Source organism: Rhopalosiphum maidis, chromosome 1 (genome assembly GCF_003676215.2).
Source record: "Rhopalosiphum maidis isolate BTI-1 chromosome 1, ASM367621v3, whole genome shotgun sequence".
Lineage (NCBI taxonomy): Eukaryota > Metazoa > Arthropoda > Insecta > Hemiptera > Aphididae > Rhopalosiphum > Rhopalosiphum maidis.
This window is the reverse complement of record NC_040877.1, coordinates 59,544,197-59,570,847: the sequence shown is the minus strand read 5'-3', so window position 1 is coordinate 59,570,847 and position 26,651 is coordinate 59,544,197. Positions and strand designations below refer to the sequence as shown.

General features: G+C 29.1%; 4 protein-coding genes across 6 annotated transcripts; 2 read left to right on the top strand and 2 right to left on the bottom strand.

Moving 5' to 3' along the window:
- Positions 1-408: 408 nt before the first annotated feature.
- LOC113549529 lies at positions 409-5,665 on the bottom strand. 2 transcript variants are annotated; one of them, XM_026950876.1, is made up of 3 exons: positions 5,545-5,665; positions 5,261-5,360; positions 409-970 (listed from the first exon to the last, which is right to left on the bottom strand). In XM_026950876.1, the coding sequence occupies exons 1-3, from the start codon at positions 5,614-5,616 to the stop codon at positions 540-542; spliced, it is 603 nt and encodes a 200-aa protein (XP_026806677.1). In that variant the 5' UTR covers positions 5,617-5,665; the 3' UTR covers positions 409-539. The 2 variants fall into 2 exon arrangements, with proteins under 2 accessions (XP_026806677.1, XP_026806678.1); XM_026950877.1 differs by having other exon boundaries at positions 5,288-5,360.
- A 2,637-nt stretch (positions 5,666-8,302) lies between these two features.
- LOC113559598 lies at positions 8,303-12,309 on the top strand. The gene is made up of 3 exons (XM_026965336.1): positions 8,303-8,427; positions 8,862-9,066; positions 11,874-12,309. Exons 1-3 carry the CDS (start codon positions 8,389-8,391, stop codon positions 12,182-12,184), a joined length of 555 nt encoding a protein of 184 aa, XP_026821137.1. The 5' UTR covers positions 8,303-8,388; the 3' UTR covers positions 12,185-12,309.
- A 230-nt stretch (positions 12,310-12,539) lies between these two features.
- Positions 12,540-16,178, bottom strand: LOC113559571 (probable 28S ribosomal protein S16, mitochondrial). Of its 2 annotated transcripts, none has more exons than XM_026965332.1 (4): positions 16,064-16,178; positions 15,296-15,439; positions 15,073-15,232; positions 12,540-12,787 (listed from the first exon to the last, which is right to left on the bottom strand). In XM_026965332.1, the coding sequence occupies exons 2-4, from the start codon at positions 15,431-15,433 to the stop codon at positions 12,675-12,677; spliced, it is 411 nt and encodes a 136-aa protein (XP_026821133.1). In that variant the 5' UTR covers positions 15,434-15,439; positions 16,064-16,178; the 3' UTR covers positions 12,540-12,674. The 2 variants fall into 2 exon arrangements, with proteins under 2 accessions (XP_026821133.1, XP_026821134.1); XM_026965333.1 differs by having other exon boundaries at positions 15,296-15,442; positions 16,064-16,176.
- A 9,174-nt stretch (positions 16,179-25,352) lies between these two features.
- Positions 25,353-26,564, top strand: LOC113548733 (mediator of RNA polymerase II transcription subunit 18). The gene is made up of 5 exons (XM_026949773.1): positions 25,353-25,606; positions 25,669-25,864; positions 25,941-26,039; positions 26,095-26,264; positions 26,326-26,564. The coding sequence occupies exons 1-5, from the start codon at positions 25,592-25,594 to the stop codon at positions 26,518-26,520; spliced, it is 675 nt and encodes a 224-aa protein (XP_026805574.1). The 5' UTR covers positions 25,353-25,591; the 3' UTR covers positions 26,521-26,564.
- The last annotated feature ends 87 nt before the right edge of the window (positions 26,565-26,651 follow it).

Below are 26,651 nucleotides of genomic sequence, written 5' to 3'. Positions count from 1 at the left end.
TTGTATATACTACAATACATCGCAGAAAAAAAACATTAAAACGTTTTGTATATTTAATCGATACCTATATATTCGATAGCAGCTTAAACAAATATATAGGTAAGAATCTGTTAATTAATATCCCATTTTAATAGAGAAAAATAACAGATTATTTGCGTACGTCACTCGTTGAACTGTTAATTATTTTAATACTTAAAATGTTATACATTAATAACTTTATCAGTCCCGTTTGTGGAGATAGTAAAGAAGAAATGTATTTTGAATATTGTATTTATATGCTAAAATTTAGGTATGCTTTATATATATTAAATACGATTTGTTTTGTATATGTATTTATAATATGCATTTATTTAACAATATTCAAAAAATATACTCGAAAAAAATAGATGTCAAATGAAATAACTAAAATGCAACTATTTAATATACAAATATAAAAAAAACCTAAATCATCCTGGTAAAAAGCAGACGGTGCTATTGATTTATAAATCGGTGCGAAATTCGGATTCAAGCGGATTCAAAAAGCCGTCACTCGTCAACGTTCAATTATAAATGCCGCCGACCATTCCGTAATGAGTATTAGGTCTAACGAACGTCTGAGAGACGTGTCCGCCGGGCCCGCTGATGACGATCTTTCGAGTTTTCTTTGGGATCAATCCGCCGAATAGCTGCTGTTGGTGTTTTCCGATGACAGAAACACTCCCGCGACCGCGGTAATGGTCGTTACCGCGGTGCAGCAGTCCTGATCTCGGTGGCGACCAGTAATACGGAGACATCGGGATTATGACGTTTTCGTAAGGGCGTAAACCGCGGTTATAATTGTGTCGGGGCATTGCTGCGGTGGCGGTCGTTGCGATTGCAGCCGAGGCGGTGGGAAACTTCGTAAGCGACAAACGAGAGCCGCCAACGCCACTACCGTCGATCAGGCCGATATTTCGATACTGTTGATGAGGTCCTCGGTGGTAAGCGCCTGCTGCGTTTCAAAAAAAAAAAAACAATTATATAAAAAATATTTGCAGGTGCGCTTTGTAGATATTTTTTTAATCACAATGTATCGGCTACTATCGTATAATATATCAATACATTATTATTAATCTTTCTTTTAACGTATCGCACACAACAATAACCGCCCCCTCTGATTGAAAAATATGTACATCACCTGTGCCGCAATTTGATTCGCAATACATTTTAGTCACAAAATATTTACGAATAACAAACATTACCCAATCTAAATATAGTGATAAAAGCTTCATTAATCGAACAATTATGAAATTTCTAAAAAATCAGCTCTCTTACCTTGGTGTGGTGTATATCCAACAAGTGATACAGAGACCTACCAATAAAATATAGTCAGAGATGGTTGGAAACGTTGGAATACCGTTATTATTTGCGATCGGATCAATATAATATGACTGATAACCATACCACTACTTTCAAGTCAGATACCGCAGCTTTAATTTCTCAAATCTGAAGTGTAGATTTAAATTCACTATTATATATTTATTTAAATGAACAAGGGGTACATGTAACAATTGTCGTCTGTATTTGACATCATCCATCACTCCTTAGGTAGAGTACAGCTAATAATATGCCGAGTGTAAGCAATAGCGAGTGATAAGATAGAATGATGACTTAAGGTTTTCCAGCAAGCGTCGTGATTTTTAATAATGAACGATGCGTGCTTGGTGACTGGTGTGTGTGTGTGTGTGTGTGCGCGCGCGATAAAAACCAAAAGATGCGGAAGAGAAGAATCTGTGACCGTGCTGGTCAACAGCAAACACCTACACTCACGACTCGTCAGCAGGCATCATGCCCAGACCGACTAATCCGCTACTCTCATTATTAGTATTTTTCATTGCATCATATTATTATATATTAAGTATTTAGTGCATTATACTTACATAAGGTAACCGGTAACCCTGATGATAACTAACGTTAGTATTACACACCGAGGTCGAGTCTTCAAGACCTCATTAATATCAACAATAACCTTTACCCCACAGAACACACGTTTTAAACGACAGTGACCAGTGAAGAGGGGTTATAATTAAATGCGGAAATAACTAATAATTAATAAATTAATTATTAATTAATAATGATCGCACTTGTTGATCAACTGTAAGATAGTTATATCTTATAATAATATTGAAAATTAGACCTATGTTCTGCGTTGATTATTCTAGACTACCTGAATTATAAACATTTTTTGTGCTGGGGGACTTTATCACAAACTAAAACATATAGGTGCATCTTTTACGCCAGAAAATATTGTAATGATAATATTCATTATTCACTATATAATATTTTTAGATATTTTATTTTAGTTAAGTATACAAAATACAAATACAAATACAAATGTTCAAGTGTAAAATGTTTAAATTGTAATAAATCGTAATTAGTTATATGATAAATAGTTGTATGATGTAATGTTATAAACCACTATTAAGATCCTTAACATATTGAGGATTACATCTTATTAATAGTCAAATATAATCAAACATTTAGCCTATTACGTCAATGTATTTCGCACATATGTAATATTATAGGCTGTAACATAACAATTGCGTCTGTTTTACCTTTTTATATGAAAAAACGATATACAATTGCTCTCTATAGGAGTTGTCTTTTAAACAATATTCAATTACACTATTTTAGAAATATCAAAAAATATATCAATACATTCCTAATTGAACCTATAAGGATAAGATGGAAATATTTAAAAAAATATATAAGTATGTACAAAACCAGATATAACGTATAAAATAAATAACACATAAAACAATAAAAAGTTCATACTAATATTATATGTAAGTAATTATGTATTATCCTACATCCTTAATAATATGTTATTATTATTTATTATGTTGTTACTTGTTAATGAATTAAATTTGTTGAATTATATTTTAGTGTCACATTTTTATGTTAATTTAAGTTCATGTTTCCTATAATTCAATATAGTTTTATATTTTCTTTATTTTTTAAAATTAATTTAGCAACGATTTTATTAATTGCGAGATACATCGATGGATGTCCAAACTTTTGAAGAAGTTACAGAGGTAATACATTTTGTGATTTTTTTAGTTTTATATGCAGAATTATAATCTATTCAGTTGCAAGTACTTTATAGACTATAAAGTGATCATGGAAATTTGATTTTCCGAATATAAACCATCAATACCATAGGATGTTTTTTTGGTGTTACGCAAGTCTGCAATGCCTGTTTTTATTAAATAGTGTTAAAAAGAATTGTTATCATACTAATGGTCGTGTTTATGTTTTTATTTTAGTTTTAGTTCTCTCTGTTTGTGTTGATTTGTTTGATTATAGGAAATAACAGTGATTAGACCAAATGGAAATATCACGTCGTTATGTAGCCATTTCAGGTTATTATTTAATATAAATAATATAATATAATAACTAAGGTGATATGGAAATATAATCAATTGCACTATAATATCATATTAATATTTAACATATTTAACTATAATTCACCAATACTTATTGGTTGATTATTGTACCTTATATGAATATATGGCTTTAATAATATATACATTATACATATAATATAGGTTATGAATATGTATTATGTATACTATACTATAAAATTTATTAAATACTATTTAGTTATATTACTTCGAATACAAAGTTATGCCCAACGCTGTCACTATAGTTATCAAAATTTGAAAAATATTAAACGAACAGTATTGAAACTTTATTAGTTAGAAGGTAGTAGTTATTGGTACTATGCATTACATCGTTTCTTTTATAACTATAATAATTGTAATTTGTAATTACTATATATATATGTATAATTGCTGACTACTGTAATAATAATTAGGTACATAATAATATAATATGTTAAGAATGAGGTGAATTATGAAAAAAATTCAGATCATACATCACTATTGATGTGCAATAATTATTGTTACCGGGTATTTGAATAGGTATAACTTGTTGATTTTCAAAACATGCAGTCCATGAGCTTTAACTAATTAAAACCTCGTCGTTATAAAACAAGTCGGTGTAATTAATAAAATTCGATACACATTTTTCTAATATAAATACAATACAGTTGTGAATCATAAATATTTAATATTAGATAAGTATAGATTAGGTAGTCGGGCGGGGGCCACTAACACTCCCAAAAGTGAATCCTTAGATGGAGAAATTCAGGAGATATTTATCTGAACAAATGGCCCAAAAATGTCAGATAACCTGAATGAGCATACATACATCATTTGGGCGAGAAATTAACTGATTGTTTTGTCGAATTTATCATTAACTTTATTGTATATATATATATATATATATACATACCTAAAATATTTTAAATCTTTAGAATTAGATCAAATAAGAAGAATGTATGCAGTACATGTAAAAATAAAAGTAAGTATAGACTTTTAACTCAAACACAGGTAAAATTGTACTGTAAAACTTTAATCGTGAAACTTGAAGACGAAATTATCTATTCCGATAAGAATGTTGTATTCAAAAATAATAATAAATAATAGGTAACTTAGGCATAGACAAGATTAATATAAAATTGTTATCTATTAATCAGTGTATATGTCATTACACGTGAATGTCCGCAAATTGGTGAATGCTGACAGTCACCCGGTTAATGTCAGTTGTACACCAGTCATTAGTAAATGTTGACATATTAATTAAATTTGTACTGTTAGTAAATATTCACTTGTGATATCGATATTTATATAAAAAATATTGGTGAATGTTGGTAATGCCAATATTATTTAATCTAATTTAAGGATAACGAAAGAGTAACAATAATAATACAGTATCTATTATACTCTTAATGTGGATTATATTTACACATATACATCATGTATTCGTGTAAGAAAACGCCATTTTCCTAGATTGTCAAATACCATAAAAATTACATATTATAAGCAGTTTTATTAAATTCAAAAAAATATTACTATTGATTTTGTTTTGTAAATCAAGAAATAAAATATATGGTAATAATAATATGTCCAGGTAATTTTAAATTATAATTGTGAAAAAATGGTGAGGAAAATGTATTAGACATAATAGATGTTGATAAAAATGTTCCCAAACGATATGTGATTTTTTAATTTTTGGGTCATTCATCCAAATAAAAATCGCTTAAAAATTTAAACAACCTTCAAACCCAAACCTAAGCATATCCAATGCAAATTACTATTATTGGACAGTAAATATAATAGATCGATATATAAAATAAAAGTTTACCGAAACGAATAATACGATTTCGAAATGTACTTACTTGTAATGTATTTTCGAATGTACTTACCGGTGCCGTACAAGTAACCTCCGCCAATTCGATGGTTATAAGGACCGTAGTAGCGTCCGTCGACGATGCTTGCCTGATGTATAAGTACATAACGAAATTAATATTAATCATAATAATATGCACACATTGCACACACATAATATACTATACGTGCCACAGTTTAGTAAGTCAAAAATACGTAGGTCATGATGATGAAGATTATTTTATAGCTAACTTATCACCAATAATCAATTGCACGGCCATCACTTGGCACTTACCAGAACGGTACGACCGACTCCGCCGCAGCAGCAGACCAATACGAAGATCGACGTCGCGTGATGCGAATTCATCTTCTGATATTTAAGAAATGTTCTCGGCCCGTCGACGACAGCGACAAGAACTCGCCGACGGCTACAATGTGCAGTAATAAATATTATAAAAATACACAAATAATAAAATAATATCAATATGATTCCAAACACTTTTTATAAGTATTATATCGCACTGAACGTATAGGCTACACGTGTATGACACTTGTGCGAACTGAACTTCATACGATGACCGTATTTATATAGTATTATACGTACCTATGCCGAGTGCACGACTATATGGTTCACGCGACATATTACTATGTATTATTATTATTGATCGGATCGGATTCGCGTCAAATTATCACAACACGCAATGATAAATATACGCATATACGACCGTTCGACATTTTTCGGGATTTGCGTGGTGTATATGTATATTTAATAATATTATCATGAATGCTTCAACAACAATATAGACATGTCATACGCGCACGAGTTCGAAGGTCAGCGAACAGAGCCCAAGAGTTTGGCGCGGTTGTTTTCGGACACATGACGTTGTTATACGAATTATAATAGTGTGTCGTGTATTTAGGAACGTTAGTATGATAGACATTTTAATGCTGTCAGATAGGAATAAGAGATAATTGTACCGAAAAAATCTATAAATCTACCAATATTATCTAACCATTTAGGTAAATATTTTTACCTTATTTTTTTGATGCAACATATGTCACAAAACACGATATCTTCAATTTTCATTATTTTTTTAGTATTATACGTAACGTGGGTACAGATCACTAAGTGATTTACCAAACACAGCACTCGTTGCTTAACCTTCTTTAATCCTTTAGGTTTTAAATTAATTCAAATGCAAGAGCTATACATTTTGACTTTATAAATCTATAGTGGCTTGGTGGATAATGAATATTTATAAATCACTATATAAAATCATTTTTTTTCTTAGTACATTTTTGTTGTTTTTACATAGGAGGTACCTATTTATTTATTGCTATTTATGTTTTTATTATTATTTCACTGATTAATAGTTACTTTAATACTAGTTATGTCTATTTATGTTCTTGAATTATATTCAAATGTAATACAGTTTTTTTTTTACGGACGGAAATATCAAAAATATTATAAAATTTATAAATGTATACTTTTTTTATAGTACTCCATAATCACCGATAAGAAGTTATCCTCAGTAGTGAGATGGGCCATTTAACTATGTTATATATATATATATATAGGTACACTGAAAATTGTAATTTCTATTCCAATAAAGTATTATTATTATTATTAAAAATACATAATTTAATATCTACCCAGTAACCACCACCTCTTTCACAAAAAACAACACCCACGACATTTATCCAAAATCACAAATTGAAGTAAACTTATAAGGTTAACTATAAAGGTGCTTAACTATTAAGGTGATAATTATATTATATCTTATCATAGGTTAAAAAATCGACCGAAATCGACGAGAATAAAAATGCTCCAATCCTCAACTTCAATATTTTTTCAGTATGTGAGTGAATCTAGTCATAGTATTTTGAGGGAGTCGATAGCAAAATATCCCCAGAGATTTTCCTAATTTAATGAAGACAAAAAAAAACAAAATAATGGATAAACAAAAATATTATAAGCCAGTTTTTGATAAAATTTATTTTGTTATTTTGTTACTAATGTTGCTATTCAAAAATATGAATAGTCGTAGATGTTAAAAATTTCCACCATACAATTAATTATATGTGAATTTTCCATATATCTAATAATTATTAAAATAATTCAACTCGCTTTGAATTATTTATTATTTAATTATAAAATTATCAATTATTTTCAATTGTTTTCTATAACCTTAATAAAAAAAATGATATAAAGTTATAAGTAATATAGGTTACTAACACTAGAAATAATTTTATAAAATGGAGCATAATTCCATAGTAATTTCTGAACATTTAAAATTGGTTAAGATCGCGATAATTTGTAAGTTACAAGTATTTTGTAATTAAAAATGCATAACACCTATAACAATTAGTATTCCTACAAAAGGCCTGAGATTTGAAAATTTAACATAGTATATGATTCCATGTACGTTTTCCCTATAAGAACAATAAATAAAATTTAATTGTAACGACACAAATCTGAAATTTAAATTTCGGCAAACTAGGATATTCACGTATAATATAACGATTTTAGTTTTTTTTTTTTAATAAAGATAGTTGAATAATTCGTAAAGTATAAATCGTAAAAACTTGAAACATTTCGCTATTACTTAAATTATCTCACCTGTTAGCTATATTACTATTATCGCTGTAATAATAGTACCCGTAATTGTTATTGTTATTACTGCATAATATAATTATTGTTATTATTATTATTATTGTTGTTGATGTCGTTACTGTCGTGCGTAGCCGCCGCTAAAATTTCAAAAACATAATAATACTTAAAAAAAATATACATACATACATACATATGATTATATTATATTATTATTATTATTATTACACGTACATAGTACACCTATATTGTCACGTGTGCGCGTATAATATTATAAAATAATATGATATCATATTATATGGCACATACCAGCGGATATACGCATACACGAAAAACGCCCGGCCAAACGAAAAATAATATAGCAGTGGTGCGGGTAAGGCGAGTAAACCTATATTATAATTGTGCCCACCTGAATTTGTTTTGAAAGACCCGGTGCGGAAGAAAAAAATCCGAAACCGCGTCGCGGAAACGTTTAAAAAGCGGACGCCTCCGGCCGACAGGACACATAGTGCTTACGTATTCTCCACGATGGTGTACAGAGCGATTGCGATTTACGTCGCCGTCCAGGTACACGTCCGTCATAACCCTCCATAATACACGTATTTTAAAATACACGAATTTAACCCGCGCGCAATTGCACACGACACTTGGACGTTTATCGTTTTTATAGACTTTTCCGGTCAAGTCGGACACTCAGGGGGTCGCGTAATGACCGTCGTCGTCGTCCACGATATTTATAATGATACTACACGGCTGCGACCCCAAGTCCAGATCGCCTCGTCCGCGAGTTGCCCTCTATAAGAATCACATCAACCATTTTATATACCTATATAATAATACTTTGACATTTCAATTCGTCGGCGGTCGCGCGTTTGGGGTTTCTTTTGAAAATAATCACGAAAATACTACCTAAATCCTATACTTAATATTATAACGCGATAATGATAATAATATTAACGTTCTGTTACCATTTTTCTGTTTTCGGTTTGGCTGTGTCGCAGTCGGTCGTCGTTGCGTCGCCTACCGCCACCATATCTCACGGCGATAACGCCTCTCCGATCGGAACGTTTTACCACCCGACGCCGGCTTCCAGGGCCAGGGGCATACCGGAAGTTGGCAAACTACCCAGGACGTCGGCCATATCTAAAAAGTTTACGGCAAGCGGACCCGACACCAAACCCTGGCTCAAACTACAGACTAACGCAGGTACTGCACCCATATGATTGTTTTATTTTTTCTAAAATAAATCGTTTTATGCAAAAATTCGAAAATTCGATAGTACGAGCAGTAGTAGGATACGCAGCCTTTGAGTTAGGTGTAACTTAACCTTTGACTTATACGTGTAATGTATAACTAGATTTATTAGTTTATGTAACGTTGTAGACTGTTATTGAAAATAATTTTTAAAAAAAACTTTAATTATCATAAGAGCCTAAAATATTATTATATTATTTTATATTACACTTGTATTGCAGGCTGCATCAGTATATCATATTTTTTATAATACAAGTAGGTACTTTAAAGTTTTGAGTTTAGCTATAATACTTATAACCTTTAAGCTTTATAAGAAATACTTTGAAAGTTTTTTAATCTTCTAACTGCCTTTACTACCTTTTTATTTTGCTAACACGTCGTTTTAGTTACCGATTTATTGTATTTCTCATTTGGTCAATGACCGATCAAGAATCGAGCAGATTTAGAATAAATTCTAAACATGCGCAGCCAACGTCTCGAATTTCGTATCTTTTAATTGAATCTTTAAACGCAATCAATGATTTTCTTTCATTGATTTCCTTCCATGTTCCACGTTAGATTTTATCCCTTTCGTAAAAATTAATTTATGGATATAGGTAATTAATAATTATCCCCTTCACAGCATCACGTAACGTTTCGCATTTTAATGAATATCCACTTTAACTTACATATTCCAATTGGATATACTTCATTTAAACCCCTCCATTTTATATTTTTATATATCATACTAAAAAAAAAAAATAAGATAAGTAATAAGCACAGTACAAATCCAATATTGTAGTAGTTTAGCCCACTATAAATTAATTATCCTGAATAATCGATAGTGGCTTGCGCTTAAGTGGCCTGCTCTAAATGTTAATCGGTCATAAAGTCTGTTTTAAAAAAAGTTGGACAAAAAGTCCGAAAATACAAACTATTATATATATAATTAATATTTAAAAATGTTTGTAGACATTATATATTATACACATTATATTATTATGTTTATTTCTATTTTCTGATTTTCATTTATTATTATATAATTTATTACGACATATTAGAACATCAATACAAAAACTTATTTGTAACTAAATTCATTTTAACAAACAATGAATTTTATTTTATTTATAAACACATCAATCTAAACTAAAACTAAGAAAAAAAAATAGTTTATCATGATTATAATAAAAATATATAAATTTCTCATTATTATAGGTACTTAACCTACTTAACCATACTACTATAGTGGACTTCCATTATATTTTTGTTAGTTATACGAAAATATAATAATATGTGTATAGCATTTTAAAATTTTTAAAATAAATATTAATTAGGTATACCTATAAATATTTTGTATTTTTGGACTTTGTTTGACACAAAAAATGTGCTCGGACTTCTTGTCTGACAATAAAAATTGAATCCGGGCTTTTCGTCTACGATTCGCTCTAAAAGCCATATGCGTACTAAAAAAAAAAAATTGAAATGACACGCCACTGAATAAGCACTCATGACTGTTCTAAGAATACTTTCTTACCTATTAATTCAAATTAATAGAAACACTTGTAAACATTTATGAGATAAGCCTGTTGTCGCACTCTATAACAGAATCTGTCTTGATCTAACACGATCTATACTGACCAGAACGATTTTAATTGACTCCGCTATAGTTATTGAAATGTAGAAAAATCCCACAAATGTTAGAAGTCTTTAAGTCTAATCATAATCATTTTACATTGCCATCATCAATATTAATTTTTAAAATATTAAATAACTATTTCTCGCGTGCATTTATGCGCTATAAAATATAAAGGGATTCGTAGTGCAAACATCCGGCTATGATACGTGCCTATATCCTCTCCTAGCCCTCCTCGTCCTTATATACCTACATCGTATCATCATACATCTCCACTAAGACGTGTGCCGCAAATTTCAATACCTTCTCATGACATAGTAGGTACACAACAAATAATTACATAATGTTTAGGTACATCTAATAATTGTAATAATTTTCTATGTAGCGGTCTTGTTTATAGAAAATTTAAATCTGACACCGAACGTGGATTTCCGTCGATCCAGCACTTCTTACGACGTGGGTATCATAACGTTATTTGTTTAATGTGACATATAGGTAGGTATGTTTGTTTGTGCACTTGCTGACCGTACAACATTTGAACAATATGATTAATATAGTTTATATATTAATATGTTAAACACGAGCCGGTAACAACGTGATTTTTAGCCGATTTTAATTCAAACAAAACCAACAGTGTCATTGTGTTTTTAACGAATTTCGTATAAACAAGCACAAAAATAAACCGCCGTTGCCGTACAGTTGAGTACCTACACTTCAGCTGCAGGCACAATTGTGTATCATATCGTATACCTACTTACTATTTGTATATGGTCGTCATCGAATATTATTTAGTACGGTGGCGATTAACTGATTTACACAGATACGTCTAAGATCCAAGCACTAAGTATAGGTACCTACTAGAGCAGTGGAGTATAGACTGTAGAGGAGAGTGTAGGGCGTATCTAGCTTAACTGTGGACTCTAGAAATGCTAGACCGAGATGGTAATACATTAATTCCTATGATTAAATATTTATATAAATTAGATATATGTTATTTGATCAGCGTGTGGTGTCTGGATTGATTATCAAGAGGTAGGTTGGTAAGTCATAGGTACCTATGAATGAATATTTGAAAAAAAGCAATTTTAATTGAATATTTTTAACGTCTGATTAGTACAACATCCTACATGCTATGTCAATTTCACAGGTAATAACCATTTGCCGCGCAACGGGCGCATACCAACTATAATGGATCCATATCAACCGTCTAGGCCACGATCCAACCACATTCGCTTGGAAGAACCATACAGGCCACCCGTTTCGGAGGAGGAAAGGGCGGAAAAGATCAATTCTGATCTGGAGAAGATGATACAGTTCATGACGGTTTTGGGCCAAGTTGACCGGTATCTATCATCGAGAGCAAAATCCTTCGTCAGCACACTGGGCCGGGCTATGGAAAACAATCCTGACGATCATCACCTTTATAACGACAAGGATATGTCGTCTTTTGAATACTGAGTTCCACTCGTTTTATTTAACTTAACATTATGCGTTTTATTATTATTACCTATTATTTATTTTATACACTAACTTTTTTATGTTTATTATAATTTATTATCAATAAAAACCATAAAATTAATTTACGGCGAAATGTATTAAATATATATTATATTTAGAATAATATATTAGATTAGTAAATGTGACACCGGTTTTCAAAATAACAATTTAAAATAAACTATTGATAAATAACATACTTGTGAAAAAACACATATTATTTTGATTCAAAACAAATACAATTGTTATTATTATTTGTATGTTTTGAAATTCTACTTTTGTTTACATTACTCAAATTTATTACATATCAACAACAGAATATATTTACACAATTTTTTATATTTTTATTTCTTTTTGCAAAAATGCACTTACTTGCTATAATACTACAAGCATTACGGCAGTTCAACTATTCAAAATAACCAGAAAACAAATATAGTATAACATTAAATATTCATTAATTGGCCGCAGTCGCAGTCTCACTCTGTTCGCTTTCAGTTTTACTGTGTTGCCTATTCCTCCAAGCTGTCATATAAGTATGAGGGTGTATGGGTAAGAATCCAGATAGACCTAAAAATAATAAATTATTTTAATCAAAAAAATTAAATTATGGTTTACTAAGTGGTTATCATGAAATGCAATTCTATATAATAGATATTTTAAGTAATTATGAATGAATAAAGTGACAATGAAAACAAACATTTTAAATTCGTCAAGGTACAAAATACAAAAACAAGACTTAGAATGTTAAACATTTTTATTATATATTTGATTCACTAAGAGGCAGGCATTTTTAAAGTATAATGTTATTATTAGAATTAATTTTCTTTACAATTATATTTAATTTTTTATGTATCCTGAGTCACAAAAATTATTTGTAAAGAGTGAATTTTTATGTTTTTACATATATAGATATATTTATTAACTTTATGCAGCTTAATAGAGATGAAAATGTGGACACCTTAACCGTAAGAGAATTGAAAGAAAAATATTTATTTTACATATAAAAGAATATTATGGAAATTAAAAAATATTTAACTTTCATTTCATATTTCTGAGTATATTATATTATTGTTAATAAAAATATCATTATTATATGTTCATTTTTTAGTTATTATAACTTCATCAGACAAAAAAAAAGCTTGAATTTAAAAATAAAAATGATAGTTGAAATAAAATAATTTAGTAACTTGTTATAATTAAATTGAAAATTATTTAATTGTTTCAAATGTAAATACTATAAGTAGGTATATAAAGTTTAATGTAAAAATATACTACACAGTATACAGTACTGAGCAGTGCCGCAACTTGGTATATATTGGTGGGTGTGCAAGCAAATATTATAGGGCCCATTTAGCCGAGGACCTAAATACCTAATAGATCCTTAAAAATATAACTTATATTTTAATTCTGATTTTTTTTAAAATTTTTAAATGTAATTATAGACAATATTTTCGAGTACTTATATTTTTCACAACATTTAAAGAGTATCTTGTATTCCTGTGGCGATACCAACTTTATTTTTTTAAATGAGAACATATATGTTTCATGTTTTAAAGCAAAATGTGAATCAGGTAATTTTTCTAAAATGTTGACATATTATAATTGAAATTCGAACAAAAACTTTCAGAGTTGTTTGTTATACTTAAATACTAAAGAATGAGGATAATAGTCCATGTTTTGAAAACTGTCAGGTGCAATATTAGTCCATAAGCATTTAGTAATAAGTAGTAATTATTAACGAATAGTTTATATTGCATGCCGAATTATAATTATTGAGCTCGTATCCATTAACAAATTATTTTCGTATAATAGATAATTATCCTTAATTCTTAGTATTTAAAGTAGAATAACTCCGGAAGTTTTCATTCAAATTTTAATTAAAAAAGTCAAAATTTTCAAAAAAATTACTTAATTCACATTTTGCTTTAAAACATAATATATGTTCTCATTTAAAAAACCAATGTTGTTATCGCCACAAATACTTCTAAAATGTTGTGAAAAATCTAAGTACTCAAAAAGTGAACTACATTTACAAATTCCAAAACTCAAAATTTGAATGTGTACATAATTTAGTCATAAAAATGGGGTGAGCATGCTTAAAAAATTACGTTATATATAGTATACCTATATGAAACGTGTTGTGGCGGATGGCGCGGAGCGATAAACTATTTGACATACATTAATTTTACACAAAATCCTTCTATTTTTAAATAATAAAAAATTAATTTAATTTCTAAATATACATAATTGTTATTATTAGCATTATTGAATAATAATGCTTCTATAGTCTAAAAATTTTTCATTCTGATCAGACATATAATAAATTGTAACCATAATAATATTTAGAAAAAAAAGTTCCAAATAGTTCAGCCTATTGTTATGAATTAATTTAGGGCTCGGCTACTCGGGGCCCGGGGATTTTGTGCACCACTAGCACCCCGGTAGTTGCGGCACTGGTACTGAGGAGTATACATATTATATCTTATTGTAAATGGTATACAGATTTTTTGATTATTTGAAGTAAAAAAAAAGAATGAAAAAGGTAGATTAATTACTCAAAGGTTCTATAATTGACTAAAGTGACTATAAAAAACAATTATATGTGATTATCTAAATTATTAATGTGGGTTATAGTTTCAAATTTGTAGAGCTATGATAATTAATTAATTTTTAAATTGTTAAATTTTTTTTTTTATTAAAAATAGTTTATATAGTTTTATTACTATATAAGTAATGTACACACGTGTCATACATTTCATTAGTGTATACCTAAATTATTAATACATATAAATTTCAATAAGTGTGTATTTTCTTTGCAACTGCACTATTGACAATTAAATCCCTAGGCATACCTAATAATTCAGCAACTGGACTGGATAGGCGTGCTTTTTTCGCCATCCAGTATTTAATCCTTTCCAAATTGAAACTGACTAATTTTTCTCCATAATGGTTTTCCATAGGATCATATGTACCAAGCTGTTCAATCGGGTGGGATTTGCAATCACGTCGTTGCTAAGACACAAATATTTTAATATTGCTAACAAAATATTTTGAGTTCAAAATTGTTATACTTACCAGTACAACTACGATGTGGTAAAAAGGTCTATTTGTACAGCCATATCTAGCCAAGCGTATGGACTTTTTCGCCTTTTCGAAATCGTCACCGCCACCACTGGACGGTGTCAGTTTCTTCAACAATCTATATGCTCTCATTATATTCTACTTAAACAAAATAATATTTAATATTTTTAAATTATTAAATAAATGTAGGTAATGTGCGATTGTATTTGTTTACTGAGGGATTAAAAGTAACGAATACAATCAAATGTAGTAGAAGTAATTGTTTTACTAGCACAGCCTTTTGAAAAATTAACAAATAATAACAATAAATAAAAATATTTTTTAATTGAATTAAGAAATTTACAATCCATACAAATAACAGTACCTACAATAAGTGTAAATGCTGTATTTGAGGGAAGTAGTCAGGGGGTATTGGAGAAGAATTCACCCGGTAGTGGCAACCCAAAATGAAATAGTTAAATGCAAAAGAGCCGCTTATAATTATTATCAATAGTCATAAAACATCTAATTGGCTCAATTCTTAAATAATTTTAGGTGCGTTTAGAAGTGTAGAAGGGGACAATTATTATCTATTACAAATATTTTTTTAATAATAAAATAAACATTTTAAATTCAACCTAAATTTGTTAGATCACCGAATAATAAGACTATGTTCTACTCCTTTCAAATAATACTTTTTGCCGAAATTATATTATATAAAATTTAGTTTTGAACAAAATATAATGTGTATAATGTAGTCTACAGTAGTTTTATTGTACTTACATTTTAATATATTTGAGTAGTGATATATATGAATGCTTAGAAATAATAAGTAAATACCTAATTCACTCAGTTCGATTTAATTTTCTGTAAGTTTTACAAGTGATAGACCGATAACCTAAAACAACGTAAAAAATTGATAAAAATCTAATTTTTTTGTTTACTTTCCAAGCTTTGTTGATAGTTTGATGGTCACGTATCACCTAGATCCCGCGACAAGTAGATCCACGTACGTCAACTCGATCACTTTGGACATTTAGAACCCCAGAGACATATTAACTATAATCTCCCACGTCATTTAGATACCCAGATATCGGCGATAATTTAAAAAACTTGTCTAAAAAAATACTTAAATAACAATTTAAATTTTAAAAATATTATGAAATATCATGAAGTATAAGTAAGTAACATGGCGTTAGTAAGATCTCTAATTCCATCAATTATAATATTAGATTCGATGTTTTAAATTAGTAGTAACGTTTCATTGTATTCTAATATACACGATACATGAACTATCGATTATGTTTATGTAGAATTTATACATAATTATTAAAAGAACTTGCTCGAATACCCATTGATTATAATAGGTAAGTACATTAAAACCTATAGTATACAGGGTGACTGTACCCTGACGTTCTACTGTATTATCATGGATGGACGATGTTTTCTTATTCTTAGTACACTACATAAAGTTAAATAACTTAAAAACTACTCGTTTAAATGTTAGTTTGGATAGAACTTTGAATTTTCAAAGCTATTTAACAATTATTTGGAATATCGAATATACGATAGTAAACACTGAGATCTGACATACAGTTCGCAAATGTCGATGACAATATTGTCACTAGCGCTATTGATATAAATATGTTTCTTAAATACAATGCTTGAGCGTTGAGCCCAATAGCTTTCAAAAGCAAACAGAGAGTGAATCTGCCGCCTACGCCATTGATCTATACACATAAATGATAGATAAGTGAAAATTTATCTATGATACAGTTTAAAATAATAAACTAATAACACATTAATGATTAACATATTATAACAATAATCAAACAAATGTAAACAGACAACAACTATTCAGTTATACCTATTAACAATTAAATCAAAGCTATAAACCTCAAATATGGCTGATGTTAATTTAATTATGTTTAAAATTTGAATACAATAGTATTTAATACAACTATACAAACTATAAACAAGAATACTGAATAAAATAAATATTGTATAAATTCAAAATTTTTAGTTAAGAACTATATGTATTTATATTTTATAATGGTAGTTTTTTCTATGTATCATCTAAACATAATAATCACAAATAGATAAAATAGTCTTAGCATTTATTGAATAATTCACGCAAAAAAAACGGTGAATTAAATTTACAAAATACAATACGGTTGTTAGTTGTCATTGTAAACTGTTGCGTAGTGAAGAGTATTAATTCAATTTTCAAGGAATTTGACTCATTTATCAATTTTTGCTACTAAAAAATAAAGCACGCAAATATAATTGTCTATAAAGAGCTCAAAATGAATTAAAATTATTTGAAAATTATACTATTTAAAGAAAAAATGAAAATACAAATACTTAGTAAACATTTTAAATTTTACGGCTATTCATTTTTGAATTTTAAGAAAATAAAAAATCACTTTTGTTGAAAACTGGTTAGCGTAAAAGATTAAAAACATAATGATTTTAGAGGAATTGTAGCCTATGGTTAATAAAATCCAAATGTATACAATCACATATTCGCATGCAAACATTTGTATTTTATTATAAGACACAAATACCTACGTAACCAATGCGTCAGTAAATTAGTAAAATATGAAGTTTCAAATTTACACGAAATAAAAATAAAATCATTAATAAAATACACAATAATTAGTAAATAAAAATATGTGTAAGTTTAATGTTTTAAGTAAAGTAATAGATACACACAATATTTCTGGCAATATTAAACTTGACCAGTTTTTGTTAGTGTCTTTGTAAAATAAGAACTAATATAAAAACTACTTGGAGTCTTTTTATAACAAGTCAAAGAATATTTTTTTTTCAAAACTATTTTATTGTAATACTTTATAAAACGTTAATATTTCTCGTTTCTTGATATAAATAATTATTTAATTGGTATTTAATAAAAAAAATGTATGCAAGGTAACTATAAGATAAGATTAACAGTGTTAGGTAATTTTCCACACCACCTTTATTATTAAACGACGTACAATAACATTGTCCGTATTGTTTAATAACTTTATGAGGTATTACACGAGGCGCGTTTTTTTTATTGTGGTGTCCCCAGTAGGCCTAATCCACATCGTAAGCGAGAACGAATCATATGCAGGGGCGTATTTAGGAAGGGGCTTTGAGTCCCGTTGCCCAGAACGGCAGATATTTTAAGAATTTAAGAATTTTATTTCGTACTTTATGAGTGATGTCAATCGTTAATATTTTTCACTACAAATGTGTGCCATAGAGGCGTAGAATACTATAGTATTTATATAACATGGTATTCTATGGTATTAACAGTTTCACCATTGCGCGGCGTAGAAGTTTTTTAGTTTTTTGAGGCGGCAAAATATGAGTTGCCCTTATCCTAAAATTCCTAAATACACCACTGATCATATGAATGCATTCAATTAATAAAAAAAATATACAACAACTAAAACTACGTAGATATCAATAATACTATATAATTAATTTCAATGAGGAAATCTAGGAATAAAACTACGATTTTCGCTATTCTACAAGCTACAAAAACGGGTAATGTGTATAATATGTGTGTTGCCGGCCGGCGATAGTCAATTTGTTGAATGAGTGGATGAGAAATGAGCTATTAAATAAGTGTAAAGTAATAAACTACTTATATAGTATATACTACATCATTAATAAGTCTATGTACTAAGTTTTTTCGACAGTTGATATCAAGATGAGCTTCTCATTGATGCTGCCAATCTTCCTCTGGGTTGAAACGAAGCCGACACATTTCCTATCAGCTTTCTTACAAATTCTTCTTCACTAATAAATACTATATAATTATATGTAGTATACTGTACCTACTACGATTCTAAAAATTATAATATAATACAAACAAATCCTTTCGACAGTTGATTATCAGTTGAATTTCTTTTTGCCGCTGCCAGACGTCCTCAGTGTTGAAATACAGCCGACACATTTCCCATCAGCTTTATGACAAATTCTTCTTCACTAATAAATATTATATATTTATATATAGTATACTGTACCTACTAAGATTCTAAAAATTATTATATAATAGTATAATACAAACAAATCCTTTCGATAGTTGATTATCAGCTGAATTTCTTTTTGCTGCTGCCAAACGTCCTCCGGGTTGAAACGAAGCAGAGTGCCGACACATTTCCCATCAGCTTTGTGACAAATTCTTCTTCACTAATAAATATAAATATTATATATTTATATACAGTATACTGTACCTAATATGATTCTAAAAATTATTAAATAATACAAACAAATCCTTTCGACAGTTGATTATCAGCTGAATTTAATTTTGCTGCTGCCAAACGTCCTCCGTGTTGAAATACAGCCGACACATTTTCCATCAACTTTGTGACAAATTCTTCTTCACTAATAAATATTATATACATTATACTGTAACTACTACGATTCTAAAAATTATAATATAATACAAACAAATACTTTTGACAGTTGATATTAAGATGAGCTATTATTGATGCTGCCAATCTTCCTCCGGTTGAAACGAAGCCGAGTGCCGACACATTTTCCATAAGCTCGGTGAGTAGTCCATGATCCAGCTAAATGTATGGTTCCTATAAAACTACAAACTAATGTGCAGATTAAATGCAATTTAAATGATAGAAAAAAACAATTTTAATATATTAATATATTTGTTGGTGTTCTTTTATTTTTGAGTTTAAATTAATTTTAAATTTTATATTCATAATTTATCAGTCAAAAATGTAAACAAGAACTAAGAAGATCATAGTATATTGCAGTTTAACTTTCTGTTCGGTGGCCACCTTTTAAATTCCTCGCTCTCTTTTATAAGAAAGTTAAACAGCACAATAACTATAAAATATATAAATTTAAACATACACAAAGATGAACTAGTTATGTAATGAGAAAAAAATTGGTAATTTATCAAAGTGTTATTAAAATAAAAAGAACACCTAAACCCGTAGTACAGTATATTATCTGAAAAAAAACCATTTAAACCAATTAAATATAATTTAAGTAAATATTCATAATATACTGTACTACTGTTCAAAAAAATATAGTATTAAACAAACATAGCCTTGCGACACTTATATTGTTATTCAGATGAACTTCTTATTGATGCTGCCATTCGTCCTCCGGGTTATAGCGTTATTATTTCAGTTTTTTTGTTTTTCCGATATTATGGCAAGATCTGAAATTTTTTGTTTTATTTTACTATTTACCACCCAAAGTATCAAATAAATCAAATTTGCTACAAGAATTTACGACAAACAGAAAATAAACTACATAGTTGTAAAATCATTATACATTTTTCGCTATGTCCAGTATCTGAGGTGTACTTAACGATTTTATTTTATTCTTGGCAATTTCATCATTAATGCATGGTCGGTAACCTTTTTGAACTCTCAGGCCACATTCACAAATTAAAAACAGTTCGGACCAGATAAAAATAAAAATTTTATATTCTTAAATTGTTTACAATGAAAAAAAAATATTATCTAGAACTTTAAAATAATAAAATATTTTTAAAAAAAATGTCAATGTTTTAGAATTCAAAACGGGTCGTATATACCAATAACCCACCGATTGCCGACCATTTCATTGGACTGGACGATCGGAAATAAAATATAAGTCTATCATCGGGGTAACAGCTTGTAGAAGTCAATAAATATTTATTTTATGTATAAAAAGTAAATTTATTACTACCCAAAGTTATAGGACAATTAACCTACGTAAGTATCCTTCGACGCTTTTCGGCGAAATCAAGCTGTACCATATTAAAGTTCAAACGTGCATAGCCACCGAAGAAACAGCTAGTTTATTTCTTCATTCGACTTCTTTACGTTTCGGAATGAAATCATTGAAATTTTTTATAAAAACGAGAGCACTTGTCGTGTACTGAAGGCTGTTGTTTGACGACTGTTCAATAAAATTATTAGAATTGTTAATCGTCTCCTACAAATGACAACGATTGTCGTTTGCCATGGATGATAAATATTATAATAATGTTTTTTTTATAGAACTCTTTGTGATTTTATAGGATTTATTATTATATTTCAGCTGTCTTGCATACGAAACATTTGGTATCTAATTAATTTCGTACGTAAAATCATAATAATTGTATATTATCCTGAATTTTTTTTTAAATTATAATTTTATAACGGTTTGATACGGTTTGATACGGTTTGGCTGAACTAAATGATTAATAATTTTAAAAATATTTAAAAGTTTAATCATTAAACTGATATTACATACGAAATAGCTAATAGATTATGGTCTAAGTAATCGGAGTGGCAACTTATACAACTCAATGCATATTTATTTAAAGTATAAAAATTAAATTTAATACTACCCTAAAATTATAGGAAAATTAACCTACGCAAGTATCCTTCGACGCTTTTCGGCGAAATCAAGCTGTGCCATATTAAAGTTCAAACGTGCTCAGCATCCGAAGAAACAATTAGTTTATTTCTTCATTTGTCTTCTTTACGCTTCGAAATGAAATCATTGAAATTTTTTATGAAAATGAGAGTACTTTAGAAGGCTGTTGTTTGACGACTGTTCAATAAAATTATTAGAATGGTTAATCGTTTCCTACAAATGACGACGATTGTCGTTTGCCATGGATGATAAATATTATAATAATATGATAGATCATATGTTTTTTTTTATAGAACTCTTTGTGATATTATAGGATTTATTTTTATATTTCAGCTGTCTTGCATACGAAACATTTGGTATCTAATTAATTTCGTACGTAAAATCATAATAATTGTATATCCTGAATTTTTTTTTAAATTATAATTTCATTATTACAATAGTTGTTTGGTAAAATTTCTCACCAAAAGATAAGACCATCTTCGACCAGCATAATTTTACATTGTACACAATGCATTGAAAATTGAATTCAAATTGTACAAATTCGTTATAGTGACATACTTAATCTAGTCTACATGTATTATTGTAGTCACCTACTATAGTAGTTATACAGCAGTTTACGATTTGGCTGAACTAAATGATTAATAATTTTAAAAATATTTAAAAGTTTAATCATTCAATTAATATTACATAGTAAATAGTTAATAGATTATGATCTACGTATAATAAAGAAGACTTACAAAATCAATAAAATCAATTTATAAATACAAGCAGTTATTCACATTCGACTCGTTGGCACGTGAAATAATTGCAATTATTAAAAATAATGGTGTTTATAAAGTTTTAATTATTATTGTTAAAAGAAATTCAAAGAAACAAATTATATACATTTTAAAAATAATAACTACCAAAAAAATATATGTTCTTACTTAATAAAATAATGTATCGGTAATTTAATTTTTATCCTTAGAAAAATGAATTTCCTTTGGGCACGTGAAAAATTTTCAAAACCTTGATAGGGAAAATTTGGCACTTGACCCTAAAAAGGTTCGCCACCTCTGGACTATATCATTCTCGTTTCGGTACCGGTCTGTTTAGGAATAATACATACCTACTCATACGATTTTTTACTGATTTTAAAATAATCAATTGGTTCTAATGTTAATATACTCAGATAATTTGCGATATTAATGTATATATATATAATAAATGCATCTATTTATGGTATTATCCTATTGTTATTTCATCCTATAAGTGTATAGTCAAAATATTTTGAAAATTATAATATGTATAAGAAATGCAAACATTAACATTTGGTAAAATTTTCAAATAACTATAGTAATTCGTTTTTAAACTACTACAAAAAAACAAAAATCGGTCGAGCAGAAATAGTTATCACAGAAATATGAAATGAATATCTATATCTATATTTATATGTCTTAAAAATTCAAAATTCAGACAATTATAAAAAAATATTAATGCGTCTTTTCGGAAAACTTTTTATTTTTGTTAGGGATAAAAAAAACTTAAATTAGTCAGGTACACGGCCAGTTAAAAATAAAAAATGCTATTTATACAATTAATATAAATATAAATTATTATTCTATAAAATGGGTCTGGTAATATACTAATATGACGATTATGTATTTTCGGTCTCACGTATTATATGCATCGCGCGTTGGGGAATAAAATATGCATGCGTATACGTCACCCGGCGGGTAGCAGATTGTCCGGTGCAATAATTATGTATTTATTTTATGTCTAAAAAAGTAAATTAAAGCTCCAAAAGTATAAAAAATCAAACTCACGTAAACATCGATTTTTTGTTGTGTCATATTTAATGTCCTTTCGTTCAGTAAACACATCGCCGACTCAGGAACACATATCCTCGTCCGTCTTTACCGCGTTTCGAAATGAAGATATTGAGATATTTCATAAAAATAAGCTGAACAGAACGGCATATGCGTGCAAAATATTATTTATATTAAAGTACGGTTTAACGATTTGTACGTCTATTTTTTTTCTCCGTTAAAATTATTACAACTGACAATCGTCTCCGACGAATAGCGAAGATTGATGATTGCCATAGAAGATAGATTAATATGATAGATCCATATCCATAGATCATGTACCGTATTATTATATTGTAATGTTATTATTAGCCAGACATTTAAATTTATTCGGGAGTCTGCCGTTCGAGAGACTCAATTGTGTACTTTTACAAATTTTATATGCTCGACAAGGCGGAGGGGGGGGGTAGATTGTATAGATGTTGTTCAGTACATTGAGACTAGACTCATTCAAAGTTTCTGCCATTGGCATCGCATAAATTAGTAATTAGTTGTTGTTATCGATATTTTTCGCCCGTATTATTATAGAACGACACCCGTCTTTTCATTATTAATGTAAAAATATAATACGAAATATTATAATATTATCAGTAATCAATATTAATATCGAAAACCATCATAATTATTTTCCAAATAGATAAAAATATTAAATTATACTACAATTTTCTTCAAACTTTTTTATTGCTTTACTACTTTTTTTATGGTGAGTCGCCTTCTCAAAGATCCCTGACGAGCCGCCACTGCAGGTGTTAATAAGTTGTATATGGCATAAACAGCTTATAACTAATCTACATAATATTTTTAATACTTCTCTGTTAGTGTTAAATAATAATATACGAATTGGTGTCTTTAAATAATATTTTTGTTATAACTTAAAACAAAATAAATAACTATACCTATAATCGTTATTTTTCGTTAAAATATCAAGTTTTGTCAATATTCAAATTTGGTATATGTACTTACAGTAGCGCGGAACACGGGTATGAACTGGGGAAAATTCCGCAGAAATATTTACGGGTGGGTGGGTGATAACCAAAAATAGTTTGTTATGCAGTATCTTGTATGTATTTAGTTAGAAATAAATATAGAACCATTCGAACGCAACTAACTAAACATTTTTTTAGTAGGTGGGTCTCACACCCAACATTTTTTCCCCATAACATGAAATATAGATCGGCGCCACTGGACTTACGACTAGCCTCTGAGACTGGGAGTGAGAATATGAATAAAGTTAAAACTTTTAAGCAATAATAATAATATAATAGTAGCTTTAGTTATATAGTTATACTAAGTTATAAACTATTCTGATAAATATAAAAAAAACCATAAGATGGTGACCAGACATGAGTTATGGCAATTTCAACTGAGAAGTGAAATATGTTCAGCAACTTCGGTTACTAAATTTTAATTTTTTATTAGATGTATTAATGAAACCTAACATTATGAAAGCTTTATTTATGAAATAATTTATACGTATATTATTAGAACATTAGGTTATAATAGAAAATATTTTTTAATTATCTATTAAACAAAAATTATATGGATTATGTTAGATAATAACTGTTATACTTGTGTTACTACGATATATTAACGTAAAAGCATTTAAATACATTGATAATTAAAAATGAATAATACTAATTACAAAATTAATTAATTTGTAAAATCCTTATGATTATTTTAATCCCCCGTCAATTGGATCCTCATGCGTCATTTTAATCTCGTGTCAATTGTATCCTCTTGCGCCAGTTAGTCACTGGGATCTAGCTGTCGAGGGATCTATGTGACCGTTTACCGTTTGATACTGTCTTATCGTACTGTCTTATGTTTGTAAAAAATATATAAAGTTGTAAATAACTGTAATCAAAAATAAACAACACAACATAAAGTTTTTGTAAAAAAGCGGTAGTACGATACAACACTTGGTAAAGTTGAATCATAATAATTGTTTGGGATTCACGTATTCACGTTGTAACTTGAAATATGTGAATATTGAAATTTAATAAATTAAATCAGAATTTTATAATCGTTTGAGTTCTTCGACGTATCAAGTTTAAAACCGTTTATCAATCCAACGAATAAATCCTCAAGTAACATGGAAGCGATTAAGGTAATTTTCTCCTTTTTCTCTATTATAATTGGCATTTGAATGATGTAAAAATTGATTTGCAGGAAGCGCCCATCCCGGCGATAGATAGCTTGAATGCAGCCATGAAGAACAACATTGTCCCAAACCAAGAGTATCTGTTACAAGGCAGTGTTCTGGACTCTGCTGTTGAAGTTCTGTTGCACAGGTTACGAGGCCTTTGCGATAACGTTGATTCAGGACCCGAGACATTTCATGATCATGAAATGTGTTTCAGCATAAGTACTCTATTTTTTCTGTCTTTTAGAGTACATGTTTTGTGTTCACCCCATTCACAACATCATATTTTTGTTTTTAGGGAGTGTAACACCACAACCACTCACACTGAGAGTCAGAAGAGCGATAGACTATTTAGACATGCCATACCAGCTGCGTTATATTGGACAACCTGAACTTGGTAAAATGTTTGTTGATTGTATGCCTGTAGACGTTTAACAGTGGCCAGTTTTCAGGTGATAAATCTAGACCGACAATACTGCGAAATAGTATTGACGTAGCTACAACACCGACAATAGTAGATTTCCTCACCGAAATGGGATTTCGCATGGATTTTGAATATATTTTACGTGGCTATATGTTTCGAAAAGGCAGAATGAAGATTACGGTGTCTAAAATATTTAAAGTTGGTGATATTTATTTTATGTTCCTTATGTATTTATTAATATTTAATGTCTCTTTTGAAGATGATGGTAGTAGGTAAACCTGCTCCGGAGAGTGTCGATCCTATATCACAATCATACCTAGTAGAGTTAAGTGTATTGGCACCTAGTAATCAAGATGCTATTGCTGAAGACATGCGTGTATTTGCTGAACAACTGAAGCCACTGGTGCACTTGGAGAAAGTCGATTACAAACGATTAACACAACCACCAATGTAAAATCCTAAATGCTCTGCTTTGTAAATAAATGTTTTTTACCAAAATTTGTTCAGTCTATAAAATATTGTACTTTAATTTTAATATATAGCATTTTTCAACTATTTTTATCATTCACATAACTATTTATTATT